Source organism: Amblyomma maculatum, chromosome 11 (genome assembly GCF_055883805.1).
Source record: "Amblyomma maculatum isolate TAMU_Amacu chromosome 11, ASM5588380v1, whole genome shotgun sequence".
In the NCBI taxonomy this organism is placed as follows: domain Eukaryota; kingdom Metazoa; phylum Arthropoda; class Arachnida; order Ixodida; family Ixodidae; genus Amblyomma; species Amblyomma maculatum.
The window spans coordinates 57353504-57380169 of record NC_139354.1 but is presented as its reverse complement, the minus strand read 5'-3'; the positions used below and the strand labels follow the sequence as shown (position 1 = coordinate 57380169).

The following is a 26666-nucleotide window of genomic DNA, read 5'->3' as shown; positions in this document are numbered from 1 at the left end:
TTCGTGACCCTATGGACCATGTCACGCCACACTTTCCGGTCTCTATCTTCCTAACATCACATAACTTCATCTGCAGTGCCTCGAGGATGCCATCTAACCATCGCGTTCGCTGCCTACCCCTTCTCCGGCAACCCTCAACCTTTCCCAACATCAAATCTTTCTCCAGCGAGTCCTCTCTTCTCATCAGATGACCAAAGTAGCTGAGCTTTAACTTTAGAATTTGACCCTCCAGTGAGCAGTCAGGGTTTATGGTCGACAATATCGACTGATTTGATCTTCTCGCAGTCCAAGGAACTTTCAAGAGTCTTCGCCAGCACCACAATTCAAACGCGCCAATTCTTCGGCGGTCAGCCTTTTTCACAGTCCAACTCTCGCATCCATACATCACAACTGGAAAGACCATAGCACGAGTTATACGGATCTTGGTTGGCAGACTAATGTCTCTGCTCTTTACTAGGCGGTCAAGGCTAACCATTGCTCTCTTTCCCAGAAGCAGGCGTCTCCTAATTTCATGGCTGCAGTCTCCTTCCGAGGTAATCTTCGAGCCCAAGAAGAGAAAATCTGTCACAGCTTCCACTTCTTGTCCCTTGATGCTCCAGGACTTGATAGGTCAAGACGCCATGATCTTTGTCTTTTTAATGTTCAGTTTAAGCCCAAACTTGTCACTCTCTTCTTGTACGCGCATCAGAAGTCTCTTGAGTTCCACTTCACTTTCTGCCATTAAAGTGGTATCATCCGCATATCTAAGGTTGTTGATACGTTTTCCAGCAGTCTTTACTCCAGCTGAAGACTCGTCCAGACCGGCCTTCCTCATGATGCACTCTGCATATAGGTTAAATATGCAGAGGGCGACAGTATACAGCCTTGCCTCACTCCTTTCTCAATCGGAAACCAATCAGTAAGACCATGCCCAGTTCTGACTGTGGCCTCTTGCCCTTCAAACAGGTTCCTGAGGAGACAGATGAGGTGAATTGGAACTCCCATCTTTTGGAGAGCTTGCCACAATCTGCTATGATCTACGCAGTCAAACGCTTTCGCATAATCAATAAAGCAGAGGTAGATGGGTTTCTTGAACTCTCTTGCTTTTTCCATGATCCAGCGAAGGTTGGCAATTTGGTCTCTAGTTCCTCTGCCCTTGCGAAGCCCAGCTTGCACGTCCGGAAGCTCCCGACCCACATACTGCTGCAGCCTACCTTGGAGGATTTTCAACATTACCTTGCTAGCATGTGAAATAAGCGTGATCGTGCGGTAGTTGGAACAATCTTTGGCACTGCCTTTCTTTGGAATGGGGATGTAAACTGACCTTCTCCAATCCTGTGGCAGCTGCAGGGTTGTCCAAATCTTTTGACATAATGTATGCAGAATGTTAACAGCGTCATGGTTGAGGTTTTGAAGAAACTCATCTGGAATGCCATCAATTCCGCTAGCTTTGTTCTTAGCAAGGCTGGCTAAGGCCCATTCAACTTCACTCTTCAGGATTCCCGGCTCGAGATCAGTGATCACAACAGTCTTATGTTGGGTTTGCACATTCGGGTCCTTCTTGTACAGTTCTTCTGTGTATTCCTGCCACCTCTTCTTTATCTCTGAGGCTTCAGTGTGGTCCTTGCCTCGTTGGTCCTTTATCACGCCTAGCTTAGCACAGAAGCTTCCTTTGATATCTTTGATTGTCTTATACAGAGCTCTTGTGTTCCTTAATTGGCTGTTGTCCTCAACTGCTTGGCACTGTATGTTCAGGAAGGCATTCTTATCTCTCCTTGCTATTTTCTGAAAATCCGCATTGAGAACCTTGTATCTTTCTCTTTCCCCCATAACTTTTGCCACCCTCCTTTCCTCAGCTATTTGCAAAGTCTTTTCAGATAACCAGTTTGCTTTCTTGCATTCCTTTTGCTTTGGAACTACCTTAGTAGCAACTTCTTGTGTTATATCACGAACATCAGTCCACATCTCTTCGGGCTCTTTGTCTTCTAGATTTAATTCTTGAAATCAATTCCTCACTTCCACAGCATATTCTAATGGAATTTGATCCAGATCATACCTGAAAGGCCTTCTAGTTTTCTGCGTTTTCCTCAATCGAATCTTAAATTTGGCAACAACAAGCTGATGATCGGTGCCACAATCGGCCCCAGGCCTTGTTTTTACTGCTTGTATAGCGCTTCTCCATCTCTGCCGGCAAATAATATAATCGATCTGATTCCTGTACAGACCGTCCGGTGAAGTCCATGTGTACAGGCGCCTCTTGTGCTGTTGAAAATGAGTATTCGCTATGGTCAGGTTGTTTTCTTGACAAAACTCTACTAGCCTCTGCCCAGCTTCATTTGGCTCACCAAGACCGAACTTGCCTGTAATTCCGGATATTTCTTCACTCCCTACCTTAGCATTCCAGTCTCCTATGAGAAAAACGACGTCTGATGATGGGGTGCGATCTAAGAGGCATTGTTGGTCCGCATAAAATCTCTCAACGTCAGCTTCTTCAGCAGTAGTGGTCGGTGCATAGACTTGGATAACTGTTATGTTCAAAGAGTGACCTTGGATCCGAAGTGACATCATTCGGTCGTTTTTGGGGTTGTACCCTAGCACTGCTTCCCAATCTTCTGTTTACTATGAGAGCGACCCCATTCCTTCTCTTGGATTCGTGCCCACAATAAAAGACATAATGGTCGCCGGAGTTAAATTCTCCCATTCCGGTCCACTTGAGCTCGCTGATACCCAAGATATCAATGTTCAATCTGTCCATTTCTCGCTTGACGATATCCAGTTTACCTTGCGTCATAGATCTTACATTCCATGTTGCTATGTGATATATCTCCTTGCAACATCGGACTTTCCGGTCGCTTCCCGACACATCCGCAACTGAGCGTCCTTTTGGCTTTAGCCCAGCCGCTTCATTCGTCCTGGAGCTAGTAGGAATCGCTCTTTGTTCATCCCCAGTAACATGTGGGACGCCTTCCAACCTGGGGGGCCCATCTTCCGGCGCCATATCATTAATGGTATTGTGACTGGCCATAGGGTTTTCTTGGCAGGAAATACTGGAGTGGGTTGCCATTACCTTCTCCAGTGAATCACATTTTGTCAGAACTCTCTGCCGTGACCTGTCTATCTTGGGTGACCCTAAACAGCAGAGCTCACGACTTCATCGAGTTTCGCAAGCCCCTCCGCCACGACAAGGCAGTGATCCATGAAGGGGATGCAATGTTTAATTGAAGAAAAAGCCTGTTATCTTCCATCCATCTTCATAATTGTTTTGTTTTGCCTTTCTTTGTTTCTAGTTTTCCCCATGTCGTGAACGTACATTCAACCTTTTATGTTAATGTGCTGTTTGTGCTGTCCTGCTTGCCAACTTAAAGGAGAGGCGGGGCCAGTCAAGCTGCATCGCACATAGCATTTTCCCCCGCCTTCCTCGCCACATGTAGTTTGTAAAAATCTTCTGTACATATGTGGTGAAAAATAAAGTTGAAGTGAAAATTATATATGACAAATACGGAGTAAAAAAGTGGAAGTACGAGATCGGAGTTAAGGGGAACCTCAGACTAGAGCCTTTATAACGCTATCGCGTCATAGTTTCAATATGCGTAGCTTTAGTGTGCCTCAAATTTTAATTGCGGGTCAATTGTGGGATATTATAAGATGCTGTTGCGCACATATTGATTCTAAGGGCGTAGAGCTTTGATGCATTAGCAAACATTTGTTTTGAAGTTTAATTTTCTGCGCTCGCACTGTGTAGCTAAAACTGCCATAGGAAACCAATAGGCTGCCCTTTTAGCAACAGTTATGAGACAGCTGCGGAATACTAGTGAGATAGTGTTCCGAACATGTCAATGGTCGTAGTGTAACGTGGCTATGCGCAGCAAGGCCGAATCTGGTGCTCTCGATGCGCAGTTAATACAGTCGTAGAAATCCAGAGGCGCATTTTTGTCCATAAATAGCAAACACATAAAATTCCCGATGCTAATAGTGATAGTGCAGTGCTACAATATTAAAAAAAATATGACGCCCAAGAACACTTCTTTAGAATTTGCCGCAGAGTGTGCGAACGATTGTCCTCTAAGAATTAGCGTTATAGTTACTTCCTTGATATGAACAGCATAACTTCCTGCAGAGAAGTAGAGCAAAGTTTTATGGAATCGCTACCAGGCACAGGAGGAACTGGGAGTAAGAAGAGATGAAAAGTGATTATAAAGATGTTTGAGTATCCTAAATAATTGCTGGCTCAGAAACTCCGGTGAGTATGATGAAATTTTCTGTAGAAGGCACAATGTGGCGATTCGTGACTAAATAATATACAAACAGCGTGCTTTGACACTTGTGGCCCATAACAGCAGAAAGTAGTTCGCCTTTGAACCTGCGCCTTCCTTCTCAGACGTTTACTGCTTTTACATCAGCGATGCTTTGTATTTCCTAAGTAAAACATAGATGAGCCATGCGATTGTTGCTAAGTGAGTTGACAACTTTTGAAATGCACTGAATGCCCCATTAGTTGCTCTTCTTCAACACGTGTCGATGATGGTGATGTAACCATGTTCGCAGCGAATTATGGGGAGCAGCCAGTCGTCCTTCCACTGCATCGGACACAGTCTTGGGGCCCAGATCTGCGGCTATGCCGGCGCCAGGCTACGAAACCTTGGCCGGATCTCAGGTACTCTCTCACTGAAACGAAACCGAAAGTTTCTCAGATCCGGATGCGTTTCTGGTGTGAGGGACGCTTGACTTTAATATTTGCCCGAAAAACAGAAAATTACCGGGTGATTTTGTACTTTGTGCACTTTTGTACTTTAAGAACTGCTACAGATACCAAGGCACAGTTTATGCAGGTTGGTTGTACAGCAAGCCGGAGATACGCATGTGAAAAATGCTTAATGATTAGACGAATAGCGAACTACATTTAGGTAGTCACATTTTGTGTTTTTGATTGTAGGTGGAGTATTGTATCGCGAAAAAAACAAAAACCGTGTACATGAAACGGCGGAGCTCCGTCAGTTATTTCGTTCATTTGTTCTAGCACCAAATACACAACCAACGTGTGTATTTGATGCATGAATATAAAAACGATGCCATTTCAAAAATGTACAATGCGTGAAAGCCAAGTCAACAAGCTTTAGATGCGTATTTTTGCAGTTCGGTATTTGGAGCTAAAATTTGAATAATGGACCCGAATTTCATATTGCCGGTTTTTAATTTCGCAGTGTAATGTAGTCCATAAAATAAAATTAAAAAGTTGATTAGTTAAGGTTAGTTGATATATCTTGTAATTGTTAAGATTTATTACTTACACGAAGTCCACCTGGTTGTGCGCCGCAGTAACTAGTAAAATCTGAAAACATTAAAGATTATCACCCGATATAGTTGCCAGCGAAAACAAATGAGAGTCAAACATCCACTTCTTCAATGTGTTATGCCGCCCCGAGCCGAACGCTTCGTGCTAGCCCTAATTACGGGAACTCCGTGGACCGTTGCCAGGACTGGACCCTGCCGGTCCTCTCTTCTACAGAATGCATCCCGACGTCCGGCTGGACCCCAGTGACGCCAACTTCGTCGACGTCATCCATTCCGACGCCAGCCTGCCGTACTTACTCCTGGAGGGTAAGTGCGGCTGCTTCCTTGGATTTGGCGTGTTTGACAGGATAGGGTTAACCAACGTCGACAAGTAATCCGCATCTTCCTTGCGCTATTGGACTATGTAATCATCAGCTTGTCTAGATTATTTGAAACTAGTGTACACAACCACATTCTAGGGAGATTAGGCGACATATCTCGTGAGTAATGCGCAGCTAAGGCTTCTCGATGTGTACTTCATCTCAGAAGTGGTTTGCAGCACGGTAATCTGAGCTAATCAGAACGGCACGCGTTGAAAAATGTGTTCCTCAGTGCCCGTCATACACGACTGGTGGCCCCATAAAAAAAAAAAAAAGGAAAAACTATTTTGGTATTGACGTCAGGTTTTGGCTTTGGGTCGAACGTATTTATTACCATAACGTTGTAATCTGGGACATCAAGTTGCACGCGAAAGATCCCTCGCCATAGTTATCGGGTACTCTTTTAACCATACCTTACGAGGCGCTTGCATGAACTAGGAGCAACGTGTCTGTCTCATAATCCAAACCTTGCGGTATACTCGATTCTCTACTCGAATTGGCAGCTCCCGCCGATTCGGCCGTATCAGGCGATTTTGTGACGTCGCTCAAGCCCCGACCAATCAAAGCCGGGCCATGTCACCTGCCGGCTATCACCTGCAAGATGAATGCTGTCGAGAAAGACAAAAAAAAAATAAAAACATCGAAGAAATTAGAAATTGAAGGTGTTAATCCTAACGTACCAAAAAAAAAAAAAACCAGCAAGCAGCTGCATTCCATAGGATACATCAGAAGATTGCGCGGGCGCCATGTTTGCAAATCATGGCGGTGCGCCCCATTTAAGCTTGCCTCTGCAGTGCGGTGTTCATGCAGATATTCTTTAGAGTGAAGCACTTGCTGCATTTTCCAAAGAAAAAGGCAGAACTAGTTTATCTAAATACTGCAATAATTCTTTGAGAAATAGTTCAATAATGCAAAAGCATTTTGGGAAATACGTGCTGTTCTCCTGTAGTCTTCATTGGATGAGGAACAGTAAGTGCCACATGTATGCAAACAGCTTTTCCGGTAGAGTATAATCTGTACTAATAAAGAATTCAGGGATGCTTATCATGCGTCTCGCAATAATTGCCTATTTCGGGAGCACTGGCAAATAGCTCTGTGTGCTCCATTTTTTTTTTTACCTCGTAAAGGTCGTTCATATTAGCCGTACGGTAAAACTAGGAAAAAAAAAGAAGCTTCTAGGATAAGTTTTACAGACATGTCTGTGAGAGGGAAGAGTAAGAGAAGTTTGGTTTAGCGCTGGAACTCGCCGAATATTTGGTGCTCTTGAGGTAATTTCTGGTTGCAGTGGCTGTTGCTTTCTCCACCTACGTTTTGTGCGAATTCAAGCTATGAAGCACCCACCGATACCTTTCTTCAGGTTGGTGGATTACAGAGTAATATGACCGCGCTGTAGCTGTAGTTTCTAGTACAGGTGCTAAAGTACAAAGTGGTTAGTTTTTTTAGGAAACTGGTGATCGCGACTGTCAGAATTCGGGCCCTATAGTCGCTAGTGTGACCTTTTTCATATTACGCGTCGCAGGCTTCGGTGTTGACCAGATGGTCGGCCACCTGGACTTCTACCCTAACAACGGCAACAACCAGCCGGGTTGCCAGAAGTACAACTTCAGGAAGTTTGTGGACAAAGGGGGCCTCATCGAAGGTGAGCTTTATATTCGTAGACAGCTGAGCAAAGGAGGAAGTGAACAAAGGAGGAACTTTTCGCCCGTCTAGGACTTACGAGCTTCATTAACGCATGCAAAAATAAACGCATCGCTATTCGTTGGCGTCTGCCCCCCATTTGTCCCTCATAATTTTCAGTTTTCTTATTGCTTCTGCTCTGCGCGAAATGAACAAGAAGCAGGGCCCCCTTAAATTAGTTGTAGGGGTTGTGAACTCGAACACAGAGTGTCATCAACTATTGGAGAAGCTACCCTGGTCCTTGGTCCTTGGTCCTTGATCCACGTACAGTCACGACCAATCTGAGGCTTATCACGTTCGTTTCGGCGAATTGGACCAAGAAATGGGGGAGGTTCCTCTCATAAGAGATGACTTCCATGCGACACCTATAGACCTGTTCAGTGTGCAAGTGAATGCTGGTTTTGTTAGGGACCAACCCCTTCTTTCCTATGGTCCACAGGCGTACGCCGACTGAGTTCGTGCGATCACATCCGTTCCCTCGACTACTACATGGAGTCTATCACCAAAGACATGCGCTGCCTGCCCGTGGCCGTATCCTGCCCTTCATGGGAGCAGTTCGAGGCCGGCGGATGCTCGCGCTGCGGTACCAATGGTGCAGACTGCGCGGTCATGGGCTTCTACGCGGATCGCATGAAGACCAGTGCCAGCGGCGAACGCATGGGCCGCAAGCTGTACCTGAAGACCAACGACGACCACCCTTTCTGCCGTGCGTATGCAAATTGGTACTCGATAATGAAGAGAGAAAGTGCCTGCTGGCTTTTGTGGGATGATGAAACTTGAGAGATTAGATACTTCAGCTATGGTTGGAGCCGTTATTAATGTGAAGAAATATTTTTTTTTTGAAATTGAAAAAAAAATTATTTCCAGTAATATATACGAAAAGGGCCTCGGGCGAAAAACTACAACGATAGCTTGAGAGATGCCCGAGGCCCAGTAATGGCAGAGCAACAGGACGTGTGACATTAAGGCGAAGATATACATATATAACGTGAAAATTATGAAGCACAGAAAGAGCACATATATACAAATGAAACAGCAAGTTAAAAAAACAGCACAGTAAATTAACGGCCTACAATAGTGTAACAGTATGCACGAAATATGGCAAAACGTAATGAAAATGAAGTGACTATTCTTGTAATACTGTTTAAGGCAAGGAACGGAAAGTACAGAGACACAGTGCGGAATTGATAAAATATAGCTTAAATATAGTCCTTAATTGACGCAGTAAAGATGTTTGGGTTGTGTATGCTATAATGATTTAATATGCATGGTAAAGTAAAACGAAGGCTCTGGTTACCGTATAACGTCCTCGTTCGAGGAACGTCCCATATTTGTTTACTTCTGGTGTGAAAGGGTTTCTCGTAAGGCTTAAGTCCAGATATATTCTTCAAGAAGTCAGTTAAGCATTGAGATGAAAATTTAAGGCAGTGATGTAGACGATACTCAAACATGGTCTGCACACGATGAATCGTATATTTCGGAAATAATGGTTCTGTATGGCAGTGTAGCATGCACCAGCGATCAGTCTAATTGCCTTCTTTTGGAGACCGAGTATGATGTTTAGATTTGTTTTGGATGTTGTACCCCAAACGAGGTGACAGTTGTTTATGTGAGATTGAATTAAAGCGTGTTAAATAAGGAGCTTATGCTTTGGGGAAAATTCGTTATTACAATATGCATGCACACAGCCAACAGGTGACTGATGTTGTACAACGCCGCAAAAGTGAGCAAACGTTGCGAATGTTAGAACCTTGTGAAGAAAGAATAAAATGGCCAAAAAGAGATCAGTAACAGCTGGCATGTAGGTGAGCATATTTCTGGAAATATAGATTATGGCAGCTGGCGTAAGACTCAGACAGTTGGATATTTTTGCCGGAGAAGCATTTGTTAGTTTTTTTTTTTTTTTTTTTTTTTTTTTTTTTTTTTGCAATCGTTTTGATTCGGCTGGTGCGCCAGGATTTGAATCATGCTATTTGGCTATATACAAGCCATGGGGCAGAAATCAGTTTGGGAAATAATGTTAGAGGGTCGTAATAGCTTTTGAGCAGGAATACATCATCAAGAACTGAAGGTATCTTTTGTACTTGAGGCAAGCCACCGAGAGGCCGGACCACTGTGGCCACCTGGTGAAAAAAAGGGTAGAAAAATTCGCTTAGCACCGCTTTGTAGGTTATCGTTCTATCTCTGTTCGGTAGATGGCGACTGAGTTGTACCGAGGTAAAAACAAGCTTTTGTTTTGCGGCAGCAATGTTAACGCCTAGCACATTATTCTGCAAGAATACCGTGCGTAATATTAATTCCGGTCGATATATGTTCGCTAGGAAGTGAGCCGTAAACGAAAGAAAAAAAAAGCAATTTCCGTTTTTATGCGATTGCATAATGAACCTATTGATAAGAAAAACCAGCGCTGGTTTCACACATTTCGCACATGTGGCCTACAAAGGTTAGTAGAAAAAAAAAGCCGGATATGACCGGCCATTTGATGCAGGTAGCGAAGTAGATAGAACAAAAAACATTCCGGCGAGCTTGTTGGACAGAAGATGGGATATTAGCAGATGAAATATTCTAACCTATACAAAAGATATACGTGGTGGCGCATTGTGCGTTGTAACGCATGGTAAGTGCGATCGCGCAATGCAGCTCAAAAGAATGTTCTCATGCAGTTGCATTGTCACAACTAGTGATAACTGGGTGTCCTCTAAGATTCTTGTCGCTAATAGTCCAGTAACAATCTTTTTCAAGGTTACCAAGTCAGCGCATTTGATTGTGGTGATCTTAGATTTGGCTGGTAAAGTATGTAAAAAGCTGATGAGAACTTTGACGCCACTTAGCCGCCATTTAGAAAGCTTCGAAAGGCTAGTCATCGCATTAAAGCTCCCTGGAATATCTCAGGAGTAGAATGCGTGGTTTGAAACGATTTATGAAGGAAGACACCTTAACTTATTCTTTTCTTTTTTTTATAACATAGAATCGTTTTTTATAACATGATAGTTTTGTACGACACTTTATCTAGGTGCTGCGAGAGAGACATCTAGCTTTCATCTGCTGACTGTTGAGGATGTCATCCTGATAAGTGGAGAATGAGTTCTCGCCAAGCTGACGTTAGGTGATTATGTGCTAAATTGGGTCTTGCCTAATGAATCTAGAGCAGGCACCAGTCTCATAGATTTGGAGGCTTTGTGGGATCCATTGTAGCTATCTCCATGACTTCTTAGTCCTAGAAAAGGCGTTTTATTTGTGTTTTGCGTGCAGTCCACCAGTACCAGGTGGCCGTTCAGATGTCCAAGACCCCCAAGCGAGCCGTGTGGGATGCGTTCGGACAGCTCTACCTCAACATGAAGGGGAAGTTTCATGTCAGGCTGGGCAAGAGGTTTGTCTCTCTCCCTTTTGGGCGCTGCTTCTTAGGCATGATTCTTCCCCTTCCGCTCGAGCCGCCAGTGTGGACGCCTCCAGGGTTCGTGCACCATGGCCTGTGGCAATGGACGGGCTATGTGTCACTTTTGTACCCCCCTCGTTGGCGCATGCAAATTATTGTATAAAAAGTGGGAAATGCATTCTGGCTCTTGGCACGCTGCGATTGGTGCAGGCTGGAGCTGTGGGGTGAGTACGTTTACGTTTCATGCTGTTCAATACATGAACTTCTATCGGGTATTCATATTATTACCACGAAACCAATTCCTGTTAATTCGAAAAGGTTAGTGCCACTTGTTAACAAAAATCATTCAGGGTCATCATCAAACACGAGGCATCAGGCGAAAGGCACGCTCTCTGAAGATAACATTCACCAAAGAAAGTTTAAGGGGCCGGTTTTCTATTTGATAAACATGTATAACACCCTAGAGCTATTCTGGTTTTAATTAAGACGAGTATTATTTATAATAAATTTCGAGCGTCACGATTAGGGAACTTCACGCAGAAGGAAAGTCCTCTCTTTTGCCTGTCTGGATATGGGCGCTTCTCCTGGTTTGATATGCCTTAATTTACATTTTTGATAAGGTATACATCGAAATAAAACAGGTTTTTAAACGCGTTTTTTTTTTTTTGATGAAGTAAGAATACATAACTTTTGAAGTCTAGACTCTCTTGCAAGTCTCTACATGACTTACCGGCTGTAATATGTATCGGTTTCTAAAGGCACTTCCTGCATATCGGTAAAACGACATGTCACGCGCTTGTTTTAAGCCATATTGGCGATTTAATTGCGTGAGGCAAAAATAAACTCGCGGTATCGTGCTTAGAAAGAGCAGTCAGCCAACCACGGTGATTATTACCTCAGGGAGAGCTAAAAACGCTGTTAATTATGGCGGAGGATTGATTTTTTATTGGGTATCGCGATTTCTTGATGAATTGCGCTTAAGACAAGCTTTGCATCCACCATAAAACAGTTTTCTGAAAACAAGCTATGTGCCGCTGCATTTTAATTTTTTTGAAGATGCATATATGCATTTATAAGGAGCTGTGTGTGTGCCATCACGCGTCTGCCTGGCGCGTGCTAAAGTCGGTATGTGTGTTAGGCCCCAGGACATCCGAGGCGGCCGCCGGTACACGTACTACGTCACCACGCGGGAGGAAGTGTCCGACGCCAGCGAGCTGGGCCTCGAGTGGAACAACCTGGACCCCGAAGTGGACAACCGGCTGTTCGTGCACTCAGTCAAGCTGCGACCATTCGACGGCTTCTTCAAGCGGTTTGCTACCCCTCCCATTTGATACATACGATCTGCACGGCTGAGCTGCATGTGCCTTGCAATGTGTTCGCACTGAAAGGGGAAGCCAATTCTTTAACAGTACCGCGCGCCCGTCGACTGCCCGGCTCTGCTGGGCCGGAAGATGTAGGAGATGGCTACCGAAGCCAAGGAAATTCCCACAATCTGCCTTTTTCATAGGGCCGCTATGCGCATGCGCGCCTCTTGCCTGGTTGAAAACAAACCAGCTGCCCTCATTGCGCATGCGCAGTTCATGGCCTCCGAGATCGGCGCAGCCGGAGCTGACCTCGAGGGACATGCGTAGTTCATATTCGTGACAGGTGTACGCGACAGATGGCGGTAGCTGTCAACAAAACACGCCGGTATTGCGCTGGCGGTTGCGTCTCTCAGGGACGTTTTCAACCATTAGCAGACGAATTTTCAGCCACTCCCGGAGGGTGCCACATTTTGTGAAAAAGGCGGATTCCTGCTTTTGCAGAGAGCCTCGCCTACTAAGTTGTTCTTATTAGTGCGAAGCAATCCCTGCCGCTATCGGCTGATGTGCATCTGCACCCCAAGAAGCGGCCACTACTTGTTTTTGTCCACTAAATGTAGATCGGATAATATTTGCAAAGAACACACATTCGCAATAAACGACATAGAAAGGCCAATAATTATTTGCAACCGTTGCTTTGAGAACAAGTACTTGTAGACGACCTAAATATCTACAGATTAATTAATTTAAAAGGTACAGTCTTTGTCAAAAGTGTAGAGCCCGGGTGGTCTGCTTTTGAGCCGCGTAGCGGCGCTGATTCAGCGTTAGTGAAGGTCCTTCCTATTGGACAGCGTACGGCAAAAAAATCTTCTTACCATCAATAGATTCGGAACACTAAACGTGCAATGCATCGCACGAAGCGGCTCGGAAGCAGACCTCCTGGGCTCTACACGTTTGACAAAGACTGTACCCTCATATGCAACCGTGGACAAGTGCAGTATTAGAATGTTACAAGTTTGCATGGATCAAAGCCACAAGCACACAGCAGATCGAGCAAACTTTCTCAGAACTTGGACATGGGACTTAGTTCAAGGGGTTGCTTCCGAACAGGGCAGAACAGCCAAGCAGACGACACTCAATCGAGCAGCATGATTTCGCCTCCACTCTCGTTTCCTTTCCCAATTTCGCCTTTGAATCACATTGTCCCCGTAGCGTAGGGTAGTCGACTGTCGTGCGGTACTTGGTCGGGTGTGTCAATTGTTAGCGTGAACACGCGAACGTGTGGCCGCTCTCTTCCCAGCCCCAGTGTGCCCGACCTGGGTACGCATCGAAGTAACGGCCCATACGAAGCACTACCTCCCGGTCCCTTTTTGCCTGCGCCATTTTGTTTCGTTGTGCGTACGTGTCGGACGCTACGGCGCTTCTAGGACAGCGACCAATTCCTCGCGTGTTAACGCTGAGAGCGGATGACCGTTTGTAGCCCCTATCTGATGAGTTTATCGGTAGCTTTCCTCAACAGCCGTTTTACTATGCCACTCGGGGAATTATTTACAGTGCACGAATCAGAAAATGGCCATTTAATTATTCCTCGGCTCAGAGGTTAGTAAACTGTCATGTCACTTGTGAGAGTTGGGTCGATAAGCATGGTGTGTATAGTAGAAGGAAGCTACAGGGCGGCCAGTTCTTATATTAAACTTTAGCTATCGGCCGCGGGTTGTGGGTTGACTTTGATACAAAATTTTGCAGCGTCAAAGAAATTATGGATCATTTTACATGCTAATATTTTTTCGCATACCAGTTCCTTTTTAGTTTCAACGTACGAATAAACTACAGTGTTACACAGATCGGGACACCGAAGTGGACAACCGGCCGTTCAAGCACTTGGTCAAGTTGCGTAGTCGACGGCTTGTTAAACGGTTTGCCACTTGTAAACGGGACGTTCGCATATCCATGTCACCTTGCACTTCCTTAGTCCTTAAAACCATGCTTTTCGGCTCACTGGTTTGAATTCTACAGGGGATCCTAAGGACGCGGGATCGAATCCCGGCCTCGGCGGCAGCTTTTCGATGGAGGCGAAAAGCAAAGCGCCCGTGTGCTGTACGATGTCAGTGCACGTTAAAGAACCCCAGGGGGTCGAAATTTCCGGAGTCCTCCACTACAGCGTCTCTCATAGCCTAAGTCGCTTTGGGACGTTAAACCCCACAAACCAAACTGAATTCCACAGGGGAAAAGTACTAGACCACCACAGCTTGAGAAAGTTGAGATTTTTCGCCCCAATGTGCATTTATTGGCTATCGTGCAGTAGACTGGTCGTGACATGTATTACTTGCCCACTTCAGCGGTGCGTCAGCCTGCTTGTTGATTTTGTGCTTGACGCATTACGTGGAGTCGAGAAGGTTCGGGGAAATTTCGCAATGTAGCTCATTTTACGTTTTTCCCCCCACAGGGGCCAGAAGAGCCTTCGCCACACTTTGTACTGCGCCAACAACACGTACGCGCTACCGTCAGGGGAGGAGATCTTCTTGCGAGAGACAGACTCCTGCCCAGAGTACTGAGTGCACTCTTGTGAACGCGACGCGCTGAAACGCTGCTGAGACGATCTTGATCTGCAAGCCATCGATCATCCCATCTGCAGCGAAGATTCAAGGACTCACGAGACGTTCTTACGGCGTTACAGTGCAATCACCACCACATGATGCTGTGCCATGACTTATTCACCAACACCCCTTGTGCCTGAACATTGGCTTCATAGAAGTGTTCATCGTCGTCCAAAGTTCCCCATTTCTCTCAGGAAAGGTCAAGGTACCGAGAACATTTGTTGTGTCTGCGAGCCATCAACCCAGGAGGCATGTGTTGACGTGTTTCACCATAGTGTTGACGCTGGGCAGCCGTTCACCTCTTTCGGTCACACCTCTGACTCAATTGAATGGTTTTTGTTTTCCGCTGGCGAACAAAATAAAAGAACATGGGGTGCTCGGGGTAGTACAAAGCCTTCATATAATGTCTCCGCAGTTTAAAAAGCGGCTCTAAACAAATGCTGCTCGAAGATGCCGTTTTTTTTCTAGTCTAAAAAAGGCTGTCTCCGGCCATCAGGTCGGAGACAGGGAGGAGGCGTTGGTGTCGTTGGCGGACGAAGAGTTTGATTAAAGGTGAGAGATTAAAGGTACGTTCTCGACGGCAGCCATAGTCTGACAACCGCAAACTTTTTGGCACGTGCCTCTTGCCAGAGCTCAATCATGAAACAGTGGCGCCACTCATTCGCAGCTCTTAAGTTACCAGTCAAGATTGGGTGTGCTTGAACCTTCTGTGGTTAAAGGAACCCTGATAAATGAAGATAGAAGATTATGAGCTCTGTCGCCGTGTGCGAGCCCAATAAATTCATTGTCTAGGGCCGTTGAAAAATTAGGGGGACAGTATACGCTTCGTTTTCAGCGGTGTGAAAGGTGTCGTTATTAGAGTTTTAGCTTACCGTGATCAGCGATCTGCTACTGGGATCCGCCACCGCGCGTTCCACTGCGCATGCCCAGACCCCCCTTGGCGCCGACAGATGGCGCCACATACTGGATGTCGGCACACAGAGCTGCCGACCAATCAGCTTGACCACCTCGCCCACGCACGGTAGAGAGCCACAGTGGCGGATCGCGGATCACGGTAAGCTAAATCTCTCTATTGGCTCACGTCTGCGGCAATCTTGCAGACATCGTTCACGTAAATGACGTATTCAGCAGGATTAATCTCCAATAGCTCAATTTGTGCTTCATAATCGCTCCCATTCTTTATCAGCTTAGAGCTGCGAGCAACCATATGCGGAATGACGCATCGCATACTATCGCGCTTTATAAAAGCCGTAGGAACCTTTGTGTGGCTTAGGAATAGCGAGTCTGACTAAGGATTTAAATGCGCATTCCCATCTCACTTACGCGTCTAAGAGTTGTCAGATCATGCAAATGTCACGTATTCCTGTAGAGTACCATGACCCGCCTCCCGATCGGGCATAACCATGCCACCTGGCAGCTACCACCTGCCATTGGTAGGCATCAAGTCAAGAATTTAGCTCAAAAATAAAAACTGAATAGAGAAGGACACACAAGGCGATTGACAAGCACTATCGCCGACTAGCCCGACATCATGCTCTCCTCAGTTGGTTTGCATATTTGCCTCTTAATGATAACACTCAATGTTTCGAAGAACGTAGCTTGCCACGCTGTATGAACCCAGTTTTAAGGTTCTAGAATGAGAGTATGATAACCTGCCATTAGTCGACAATTTCGCTCAATGCCAGTACTCGATGGTTTGGAGAACGCGGCCGGTCGCAATGTATGGAACCGCTTTGAAGAATGAGTATGATAACGTAAGGCTCTGCTTTCAGAGTTTCGTTTCGTGTCTGCTTAAACACACGAAGGCTATGAAATTAAAAAAAGTATCGCATGCCGTAAAATCATTTTCGTATATTTCATTGTATTGGGAAGCCTCTTAACAGTTCCTACATTGAATGTTTCGTTCGTAATGAGCTAAAGAAATGAAACTGGGAGAGATTTGGATCCACGGGTTCAAAGCCTTCGCTTTATCGACGTGCTATGATTCCATAAACCCTCAGATCTTGAACGTGGTAATATTTCTGAGCACCGTTTCTTCATGAAATTTGGAATTGATAAACTGTTTTATGACGGGGTGTTCAAAAAGGGCTTTCGGTAAATATTGAAACACTGTAAGTATACACATATAATTCTGCGGAAATGAAGCAAACAGCGCTATTGTGAATTCATTTCGATCTTGAAGATTTAAAAGTTGCAAGGGACTTCCTTAGCTTTTTTCTTGGTAGAGAAGGAATCTGAAAGAAGTCTGCTTGTTGGTGTGAAGGTTGCAGTACTGTATATCAAGCGAAAAAAAATACCGTTAAAAGAACAGAAAGAACGATGATATTAATGAGAACAAACGAACAATAGTTACAAAAAGGTGCACACAGCGCACAAAAATAAGGGCAGGTAAGTGAATTCAGAGATTGCCGTTACGAACGCAAGGGAAACTTAGATGTGCGAAAGACATAATTCCAGATGCACTAGTTTTAGAGCTGAAAATTATGACGCGTTCACTAGATACCTCTGTACAAAGCTTTTTACCAATAACCTTTCGTGCCCTATGCATTACGTGCCCACCGTTCACGCAGATGGAGTGGATTTTAACCGTAATGGTGACAATGTTGTTTAACTAGGTGCCATATGTTTTTCTGTTCGATACGTTTGTAGGTTACAGTTCTTGATTCTGGGTTATTACGCGTGGGCGACGGATTTTGGATTGAACGCGTCCAATACGTGATGAAAAACGCAGCTGAACAGGCAAGGATTGACAGAAGAAAGACTGACACAGATAAAAGAACCCGCCTACCTTCATATTTTGTCACTTTTAAGTACAGCCGACTTCTTCCTTCACTGTGCTACCAGTAGGCTGGGAATTTCATATCCTTCTGCAATAGGATTCTTCAACTAGTTTAATATTTCGCTGTATTAGAGTACAGTACGCTATTACGTAAGACGCTGATTTTCAGGGCATAACAAAACCTTGCTCGCAGAGCGAGAACTCAGCCAGTGGAAAGCACTTCTGAAAGATGGTCTGAAAGCTGTAGTAAAATATAACTACGGCTAGTCAAACGTGTCTCATGAAGAACGAAATGGGATTAGGCTCGTGAGTTAGCATAAAAAAACAACTTATAGTTGCATTTGCGAACTTTGCGAGGCAGAAACAAGACAAAAATAATTGCGCAATAGGCCGCGCATGACCAAGGGACAATTCACGTTCCGTAAGACCCCATAACATATTCTAAAAATAACATTCTCCCAACCGTGGATCGAGATGCAATCGCAACGGGTAACACTGACGGGAAGGAAGCAAATGTGTAGTTCCTTTTACATTTGCGCGACATCTTTCCGCATCGTTTAGTTGAGGAAATCGCGAAGTGGAGGAACACGCCATCCCCGAGTCCAAGCGAAGGAAACAAAAACAAATCTAAACTTCTCAACTTAGACTCGTCCCATCTGCCATCAGAGCTGCAGCCTCGGCCTTTATATTCGAGAAACCGTCTGAATTGATGACCCAAAACTTGTCCCGCCTTTCTTTCGTTTCTTTCCCGCTTTGCGGAGAGTGATGACGTCGTATGTTATGGTTTGCTGGGCACTACTGAAGCATGCCATAACCTCTGGATAAGCCTACTCAGGGGCTCGTACTAGCTGTTTGGCTGTGTATTATCGCGATAGTGATAAAGTTCCCGCTCTCCAGAAAATGTGGCGTTCTCCGCGTCAGCGTTGTCAACAAACATAGTGTGTCTCTGGCAGGTGTCATGGCCGGGCACTGATGGCTCGTTGGGACGTGTGATGTCACGAGGTCCCATGGCATTACCGGGCACCGATTGGTCGGTGGGATATGTGACGTAACGAGATTCCCTGGCATGGCTGGGCACTGATTGGTCGGTGGGATGTGTGACGTCACTGAGATCCATTTACATGGCCAGGCACTGACTGGTCGGCGCGATGTGTGATGTTACGAGATCCCCTGGCACGGCCGGACACTGATTGGTCGGCGGGATGTGACGTCACGAGATCGCCTGGCATGACCGGGCACTAATTCGTCGGTGGGATTGATGTCACGAGGTCCCGTGACATGGCTTGGTTGGCAGGAGCTTCCAACTAGGCACCTCTTTGAGTTGGGAGGTTGAGGTCTCTGGTCTGACATGCTGCTTTTAGGCCATTCGTACGGCGTGGTTAAAGCCAATATTTATATCTGTCCAGTGTAATCCTCGACACAATATAGTATGTTACAATTACATGCTAATTAACATGTGTGAGAATATATAGGCACTAATTAAGTGGTTATGCAAGCGACAAATTGCATGTGTAGGAACGAAGATCCGCAAGGCGGCCCCAGATGGAAGCCACTAACGATGTCGTGCCATACGCTCAGAAGCGAGGCTGAAGTGTCCCTTACATTTTTGATGTTTTTAGGACGGGACAGAGCCAGGCTCGAACTATACTAGCCGAGGGTAAATTGAATTGTAAACTGAAGTATGAAGTATAGCTGGAAGTGCATTCGAGAGTACGGTGCATTTCTGGTACGTTTCTAGCGTAGGATTATCATCACAAGGTGCCAGAATGTAAATATACAAGTACAGTCGTGAACAAAAATTGAAGAACCACCACAACTAGTACGATTACTCTTTTGCCGTATAAGTAGACCCGCCTTATCTAAGTGCTCCACAAAGTAGGCAAGCATACCTAGGGGCCGCCCAATGCCTATTCCGAAAATAACCCTGTACCGTTAGAGAATTCTGGCATGCAGTTTTGTCGATTCACGTGGTCTCTTCACTATTCTAAATATTAGATATACCCGTAGTATAGTGTCACTGTACCGTAGAGAAAGAAAATATAAAGGAAGGACACTCGGCTGAAACTGGCCTCAGGAAGTACGTCACAACTACGCAGGCTTCTAGTATTCTCACCCAATGCCAGAGGGCGCAAACGGGGAAAAAATGTTTTTAAATTCAAGCGTACACTTTCTTGCTGTTGAATAATTTATCTTACACTTTAACGCCACTATTTTAGCATAAATATGGAGACGTAAGTTATTGAAGAAACATTCAAGACTACAAGTTGTCTGCTTTGTCAGCTCGGTATTGCTGTGGTGCATCAAACGACTTTTCGCTTGCTGGACAACAGGTGAGACACGTTTTTCTGCTTGAAAACACTGATTAAAGAGTCAACACAGGTTAGTGTTGTGTTTTTACATCGTGGTGGGTTGTTTCCATAAGACACAGTATAGGATGCAGGTTTGATTACAAAAGTAAGAGGATGGGATGAGGGGGCATGAGGGGCCAGAGCTCACTTCTTTCGCGGTGCAGCTTAAGGGCAAAGCAGTGCGCATTTATGAAACCCTGAGCCTGTTTGTTACTCTGAAAATAGCGGGCAGATTGTTTTGCTCATAGCGATACACACTGCAAGCCTTATTCTTTGCGCATGCGCTGAATAGGTGCGTATTTCAAATCCCGAAAGGGCTCATATAGGTATATTTCGGGCATACTTTTTCAGCGCCTGTCGTCAATTCCTATTTAGAGTCAAATAACATTACGCGTGGCCTTTTGCCAGCGTTTCTGTATGGCGGAGAACTTTTCCACTGCTTTCAAACAATTTTTAGCATATATGACTTGTGAATATGGTTTTGTAATTCAGAACAACACGTGCGTGTATTAATATTTTTTCAGTCCATTCTGCTATGCCGTCCAGCGGCCCTTCCTACGGCAGCTGCTGCTCTGTGTCGTGGTGCCAGAACAACGGCAGAATGCTCAAGAAGCCAGGAATTAGTATCTTCTGCATATTGTGGGACAGCTGGACACTGAGGGCTACAGTTTCTTTATATTCATAATATTTGGACTACTGGCGATGATCGACAGGTCACACAATACTGAGACTTGTGGCAAAGCGGTGTATAAAAGAGGGAAACGGGCTGCCGACATTGGAAGAGAGTTTATTGAGCATGGCCATCTTGTCAATTTCTTTTTCTGCAAGCATTAGCGATATGTTGACTTTTTGCCTTGTGTTATCTTTTTAACATTATCTATTCAGATTTGATTATGTTAAGAAAGACGGTTGCCTTTCTACATAGCCTTTCTCTGCCATGCTGGTTTTGATTTGTGCCCAGATTTTGTGCTCACTTTTTTTTATCTTGCTCTGAAATTAAAAAGGTTCCTCGACACTCCGTCTTTTTATTAAATATTGCATGCTGAATGACTTGCTCCAAACAGAAGACAATCACGACAGACAGAAAGAAACTTTGTTGATTTACGAATCCACGCCTGCCCATTATAAGTACACGTTTCTGTATATCTTACACTAAAAATAATTTCAGGACAACGAAATTCGCAGAAAGGATTAGATGAGACATTCTATCCATCTAAGGCCACAGACAAGCGTGGGCAATAACGCGCACGCAATTCGAAATTTTCGCCAGTGAGACCGAAATGAGAAGTGTGTATCTTAGTATTGGGGAATACTGCGCTACTTGATAGACAGAGACAAGTGAAAGACGACCCACGAATGAAGCGCAAACTTGCAACTGTTTATTTTTATCGACAAAACACGTACATATATACATATAGCTCAGAAGAGCGGGATGTCGGGCTAGTTGGTTCTGCATAGTATATAAGAGAAATGCGCAACAACTTAGACAGGAAGAAACACACACAACAGTTCACGAGCGCAATTTTTCAGTCCTGTGGAATAATGTGGAAATTGTAGGCAAACAAAAGGAAAGAATTGAAAGAGAAATCGTAGAAGCCTTCTTAATTGAGTCAGCAGAAAAAGATACGTGTGTTAGTACATCATCTGTGGCTCTCACAAAAGAGGAGCTAGATATAATAGCTGCGCAGATGCGGAGTTGTGGTCGAAGTAATAACGTGCGTGATCACACGCATGAATGATGTGTTTGTGATTTAACGAGAATGCTATATGTATGTATGTAATTGTTTTGTCGATAAAAATAAACAGTTGTAAGTTTGCGCTTCATTCGTGTGTCGTCTTTCACTTGTCTCTGTCTATCAAGTAGCGCAGTATTCCCCAGTATGATCAACCAACTGGCCCCTGTGTGTGCATCGTTGGCGTATCTTGGGTGCGCTAAAATCGAGTTAAAGTTCAAGATAACTTTATTGCCGTCGATGTAGAAGCCCCTCCGCTCTCCCAGGAAGACCCTAGGGGGCCTCTGGGCGGCTCGTAAGCAATTTGAAATCCGCGCCAGTAAAACCGGAACAGGGAGCATCCGAAAGTGTCGGTGCCAGTTGCTCTGACCCACCGCTAGGCGCACTAGAGTCGAATGGGCCGCTAGGGTGAATGGGAGTGTCCTCTTTTATATATTCTTTTTCTATGACTGTACTATAAAGTAAAATGAAGCTTAGTGAAGCTCTCTCTCTCTCTCTCTCTCTCTCACACACACACACACACACACACACACACACACACACACACACACACACACACACACACACACACACACACACACACACACACACACACACACACACACACACACACACACACACACACACACACACACACACACACACACACACACACACACACACACACACACACACACACACACACACACACACACACACACACACACACACACACACACACACACACACACACACACACACACACACACGCGCACGCACACAACACTGCTTTGGCGCTTGTCTAGAGAGCGCGTGCTGAGAATGTGTAGCATGTTCTCCGGTTGATTAGTACTAACAGATGACAAATTTCTTCTAAAAAAAGAAAGAAATAAAGGCTGACGGAGGAAGAAGTTCAACGCCGGCCTCCTGCAAGCTGAGCTTCCAATCTACGTTACGGCCGCGTACATTGGAATAGGATTACGAAACTTCTGTAACAAGGTTTTGTGCCATGGAAGAAGGTTAGTGAAAATGTGGGTGGGAAAAGTAAAAAGGATCGCCCACTTTTCGAGACCTCCGTTGGCATGGTGAAGTGAGAAAACATTTGCAGCACTAACATCTGCCTCATGGCTGGCGCGGTCACCTTCCCATCCAACCCTCCCTCCTCGCTTTTATTTTTCGGAAAGGCTATCAAACTCCAACTGTATGCAGATATCCGCTGGTTATCTCTGACTTTACAACAAGCTTTACCTTTGATCTTTGAAAATTGGCTTCTGGCTTTCTGGGAAATACTAACTGTGGTTGTGTTCGTCAGAAATGTTACTTGGAATCAAAATATATATTTTGCTTTTTGCTTATAAGCACTCGCTGAGAGCTATAGTCGAATGAAAAGCGCACACTCTCACCAGTTATGCTGTTCTGTTTATAAACAAGACTACAGAGAAGGTTCGGCAGCTGTAGTGCTCTGAGGTTTATGTTTGGTTTTCTCTACTTCGTACGTCTTCTGTCCTCGATTCAAAGACAAGCGCAGCTGTTTGTTCTGGATATAATACATTATTCCCTAACAGCCGCTCAAATTTGGAACGCCATTCCACAAGCAATTCAGAAGCCAATGAGTTTGGCGCACCTTGTAGCAATGAATTCCAATTTAGTTGAGTAATCATGCAGGAAGTATACATGTCGACTGATGCATGTAACACGACAGATAATCCAACCGGGAGTGATGGCGGTCGAGGAGGAATGTTCTATTCAACATTATTCATAGTTGTACTCATCGGAATCTTCAAACAACTACCAAAAACAATTTCAGTATCCACATACGCACACGAGATTTGTGTAGAGACGAAGTGCCACGCATCGACGAGTGCAAGATTGCAACTTGCAGTATTCATTACGCTTGTGCACTTGCTCAGTCAGGTGCTTGAGGTATCGGCAGCTGGGAAAGCAATTTTAATGTTCGCAAGGCATGGTGTCCCTCACAACTAATGGTCAAAACTTTCCCTACATGACACACGATAAATTCTCACCAAATAAATGCAGGGAAGATAAGGGGCTTCGTTACGAGATACATAAGAAAAGAGGCAACGACCACTGAAACAAAGGAAAGCCTCGGATATCTTTTTGGCGTTTATGAATGCGAAGTAACAATTCATCGTGGAGGTAATTGATTATAAAGTAGAAGAAACAACCCCATGCCGTCAGTGGGATCCGTATCCACGACATCCGAATTTCCCCTTCGGGTGCCCTGCCACTGAGCTACGGCGCCGGCTGTTTAACACTTTTTCTCAGGCATTTGTGTTGCGTGTAAGCTATCCTCGAGAGTGTCCACAACCAGCGCCACCTTTTACCATAGCGGCGGAAGGGAAACGAGATGTGATAACCGCGTGCGACACGCAGAACGTGATCTAGAATAGAGGAGGGGAGCTGTGTGATAACCCTCTTAACCATCCCATGACGTCAAGGTTACCATATTCAAAGACTTCATTAAGCTAATCATCAAACAAATGCACGGAAAACGAGGATCGTTATGAGGTACATAATAAAGGAGCCCACAGCCACAGACACAAAGGAAATCATACGATATTTCTTGTTCATAATTTTGAAGTAATTATTTATCATGAAGATAAGTGCTTAGAAAGGAGAAGGAAAACAGCCCAATGACAATGGTGGCATAAACCTCTCCTCTTTTCAAAGAGGCAGAGCCAGGACCTCCGAATCAGTCTGTTTTGATTCGCTAGAAGGCTACAGAGCAGGTGAGCAGTTATGTTTTTTTCATCGTTGCCTCCATTTCGCTTTTCCCGTCATCTAATGCCTTCAGTCACCGAGGTAGACAACATGCATATGTAGTCTCTGTGAAGCGTAATCAGTGTATGGTCTACAAAACAAGGCGCGTTATGTTTTTTTTTTGTCATACCATTTGTTTGTATGTTTTTGAAAAGGGCAGCAAGAAAATAAAGGTCGTCGAAACATGTACGATCATCATCAGCGGCTGTTAGAGGCCACACGAAAGCCAATCCTTATTAACTCCAGTTACCTCGGTCGCAAACCTGTCTACCTACTTATTTTTGCCCCTCCTTCCAAATCTCTGTCCCGCGCTCACGCACCCTCACAAAGGAGACTAATTGTAAAGCACAAAAGGGTGCTTGAAGATATATGAGACTTTTCTATTAGTCAGACTGCTTGGAATATTGCTCTACCGCTGAAATAAAAAATGTTTTGCAGCAGGTAATACTCTAAGAAGGTAGGCCAGCTCAGAAACATATATCCCCTTGACAATAGAGCTGGCATTGCTTTTTGCAGCCATATATATGGACCGGTACCACCACATGCCAAGAGCGACTGATGACTGTTCTTTCGTGGAGAGTGCTTTGCAAGAGACCATGGATAAGAAAGGCACCCCAAAGTGTCGAACGCGTGCCGTTTGAGGAGTGCTTTCTTCCGGCTGCAGCTGTCTTGCGACCCAAAATAACATACTTGTGTAGCGATGCAATGAGCCCAGGGAACTAGGGGGTGAGAAGAAAAGAGGGAAGGGGAGAGGATTTCAGTGGCTGATTAGAAAACAATGGGCCCCCGCTGAGCGTCCTCTCCGTCTGCGGAGCAATGATCTTCAAGACCGGGGAAGAAAGACACCATATTTAGAACGAATGGTACGCGAGAACATAATTATAGGAAGTTGATACCTACGATAACTTCCGTAAACGGCATAAGCGAGCTAAGCCTTGTTGCATAAGCGCGCTTTTCCTCGAGGGCATCGAGTACACCTGTTACACCGGGACCGAGCTCGAACAGTTGCTTCTTAAGGAACAATTTATGCCAGTAGCTCATCGTCCGTGGCAAGCCTCCAGGATGCTGGTGGAAAAAAGAAGTAAAAGAAAGCGGAGGGAAAGAGAAAACACTAAGGAAGAAGGCATGCGCATACATTTGGCGAAAGAGAAGTAGACACTGTACGTGGGCCATCCTTGAAGACTACCTAGTTTGCGTTTTTTTATAGTGTGCCATTTATCTAATGACATAAAGAACTCCTGTTACTATACAGCTGCCCTATTTGCATCTGCTTAAAAGAAACAATAAAATATCGTATACGTGCAGATATAATCAGAAACCGTAACAACGAGAACAAATTAATATTCGCGAAATTTGCATGCTACTAGCATAGACTCACTTGTAGTGGGCGGGCCGGGAAAGGTTTCAGCGGCCAGTATCTGAAAGAGGAAAGAATTACGGCAACAAGAACCAAAGAAGAGAGAGAAAAGAAAAACGGGGCCGGCTTGAATTTGGGTGCCGATCTCGGCAGCAGCAGCAGCAGCAAAAGAGGATACTACTCTTAGCTGCGGCAGGTCGGTCCGGAATTGGCCCAACCCCATTTGCGGGTCGCCGCGCGCCGTGGTGGCCGTCCTCCTCCGGTTCATCCTCTTGCGGGCTGGCCGAGCTTGCTTTGGGGGGTCGAGTGGTCCGTCACGCGACAACCTGTTTCTTCCTTCCTTCGCTGCTTTGCGTGTGTGAGTGCGCTCGCGCGCGTACGGTCTTTAGACGGCGCGTGGTGTACCGTCCGGATGCTGGAGCGTGTCGGAGGCGGAACACCGCGTCCTTGTGGACCATGAACGCGTCGCGCGGAGCAGTGCCTGCCGGCAGGAGAACCGCGCGCTGTGGATCAGCTGGAACGGCGCCGTGCAACAACGTGTCATCTTTAGTTCATCGAAGAAGACAGCTGCATCGTTTTGCGGCGTCTTGACATATACGCAGTTTGGCTAATTCAAGAGGCTGAGGTACGTCATTGATGCCACGCTTTTTTTCTTTCCTTTCGTTATGTCCATTTACTTTTGAGTTGTTTTACCGTGGTCTCCGCAAGCCAAAATTATTACCGAATACCACAGAATTCGGCGAAGGTCTCATGAGCCTTGATGAAATCTTTGAAGACGAAGAAGACTTAAACAACAGGTGCCCCTTTTGTCTCTTTTCTCAAGTGTCCCGACACTAATTTTGTTTCGGGATGTACTGTATAGATACGGATTTCATCCATTCTGAAGTACCAGAGGCATCAAAATTTGCCATAGGAGCACTTAATCGAGAAGATATAAGGGCCAGTTGTCACGTCTGCGCAGACGTCATGCTCTAACCTAAATTCAGTTGAGTCCTGGCATGCTCTGTATGTGCTTTGACCACCGTAGAACCGTTGAGTAACGACATGAATCTGGCTATCATGACAGGCATTGGCGCGTGAAACAGTAGAATAAAAAATGGCGTTTATC

At 45.2% G+C, this 26666-nt stretch overlaps 1 protein-coding gene across 1 annotated transcript in view; it reads left to right on the top strand.

Annotated features, from left to right (window-relative positions):
* LOC146173846 (pancreatic lipase-related protein 2-like) overlaps nt 1–14973 on the top strand; it is a 30197-nt gene extending 15224 nt beyond the window's left edge. The window contains exons 4-10 of the mRNA XM_084583290.1: nt 4525–4633; nt 5455–5577; nt 7150–7269; nt 7747–8013; nt 10560–10677; nt 11822–11992; nt 14431–14973. Coding sequence (XP_084439416.1) covers nt 4525–4633; nt 5455–5577; nt 7150–7269; nt 7747–8013; nt 10560–10677; nt 11822–11992; nt 14431–14539 — 1017 coding nt within the window. The 3' untranslated portion in view covers nt 14540–14973. The remainder of the gene's footprint in view (nt 1–4524; nt 4634–5454; nt 5578–7149; nt 7270–7746; nt 8014–10559; nt 10678–11821; nt 11993–14430) is intronic.
* The last annotated feature ends 11693 nt before the right edge of the window (nt 14974–26666 follow it).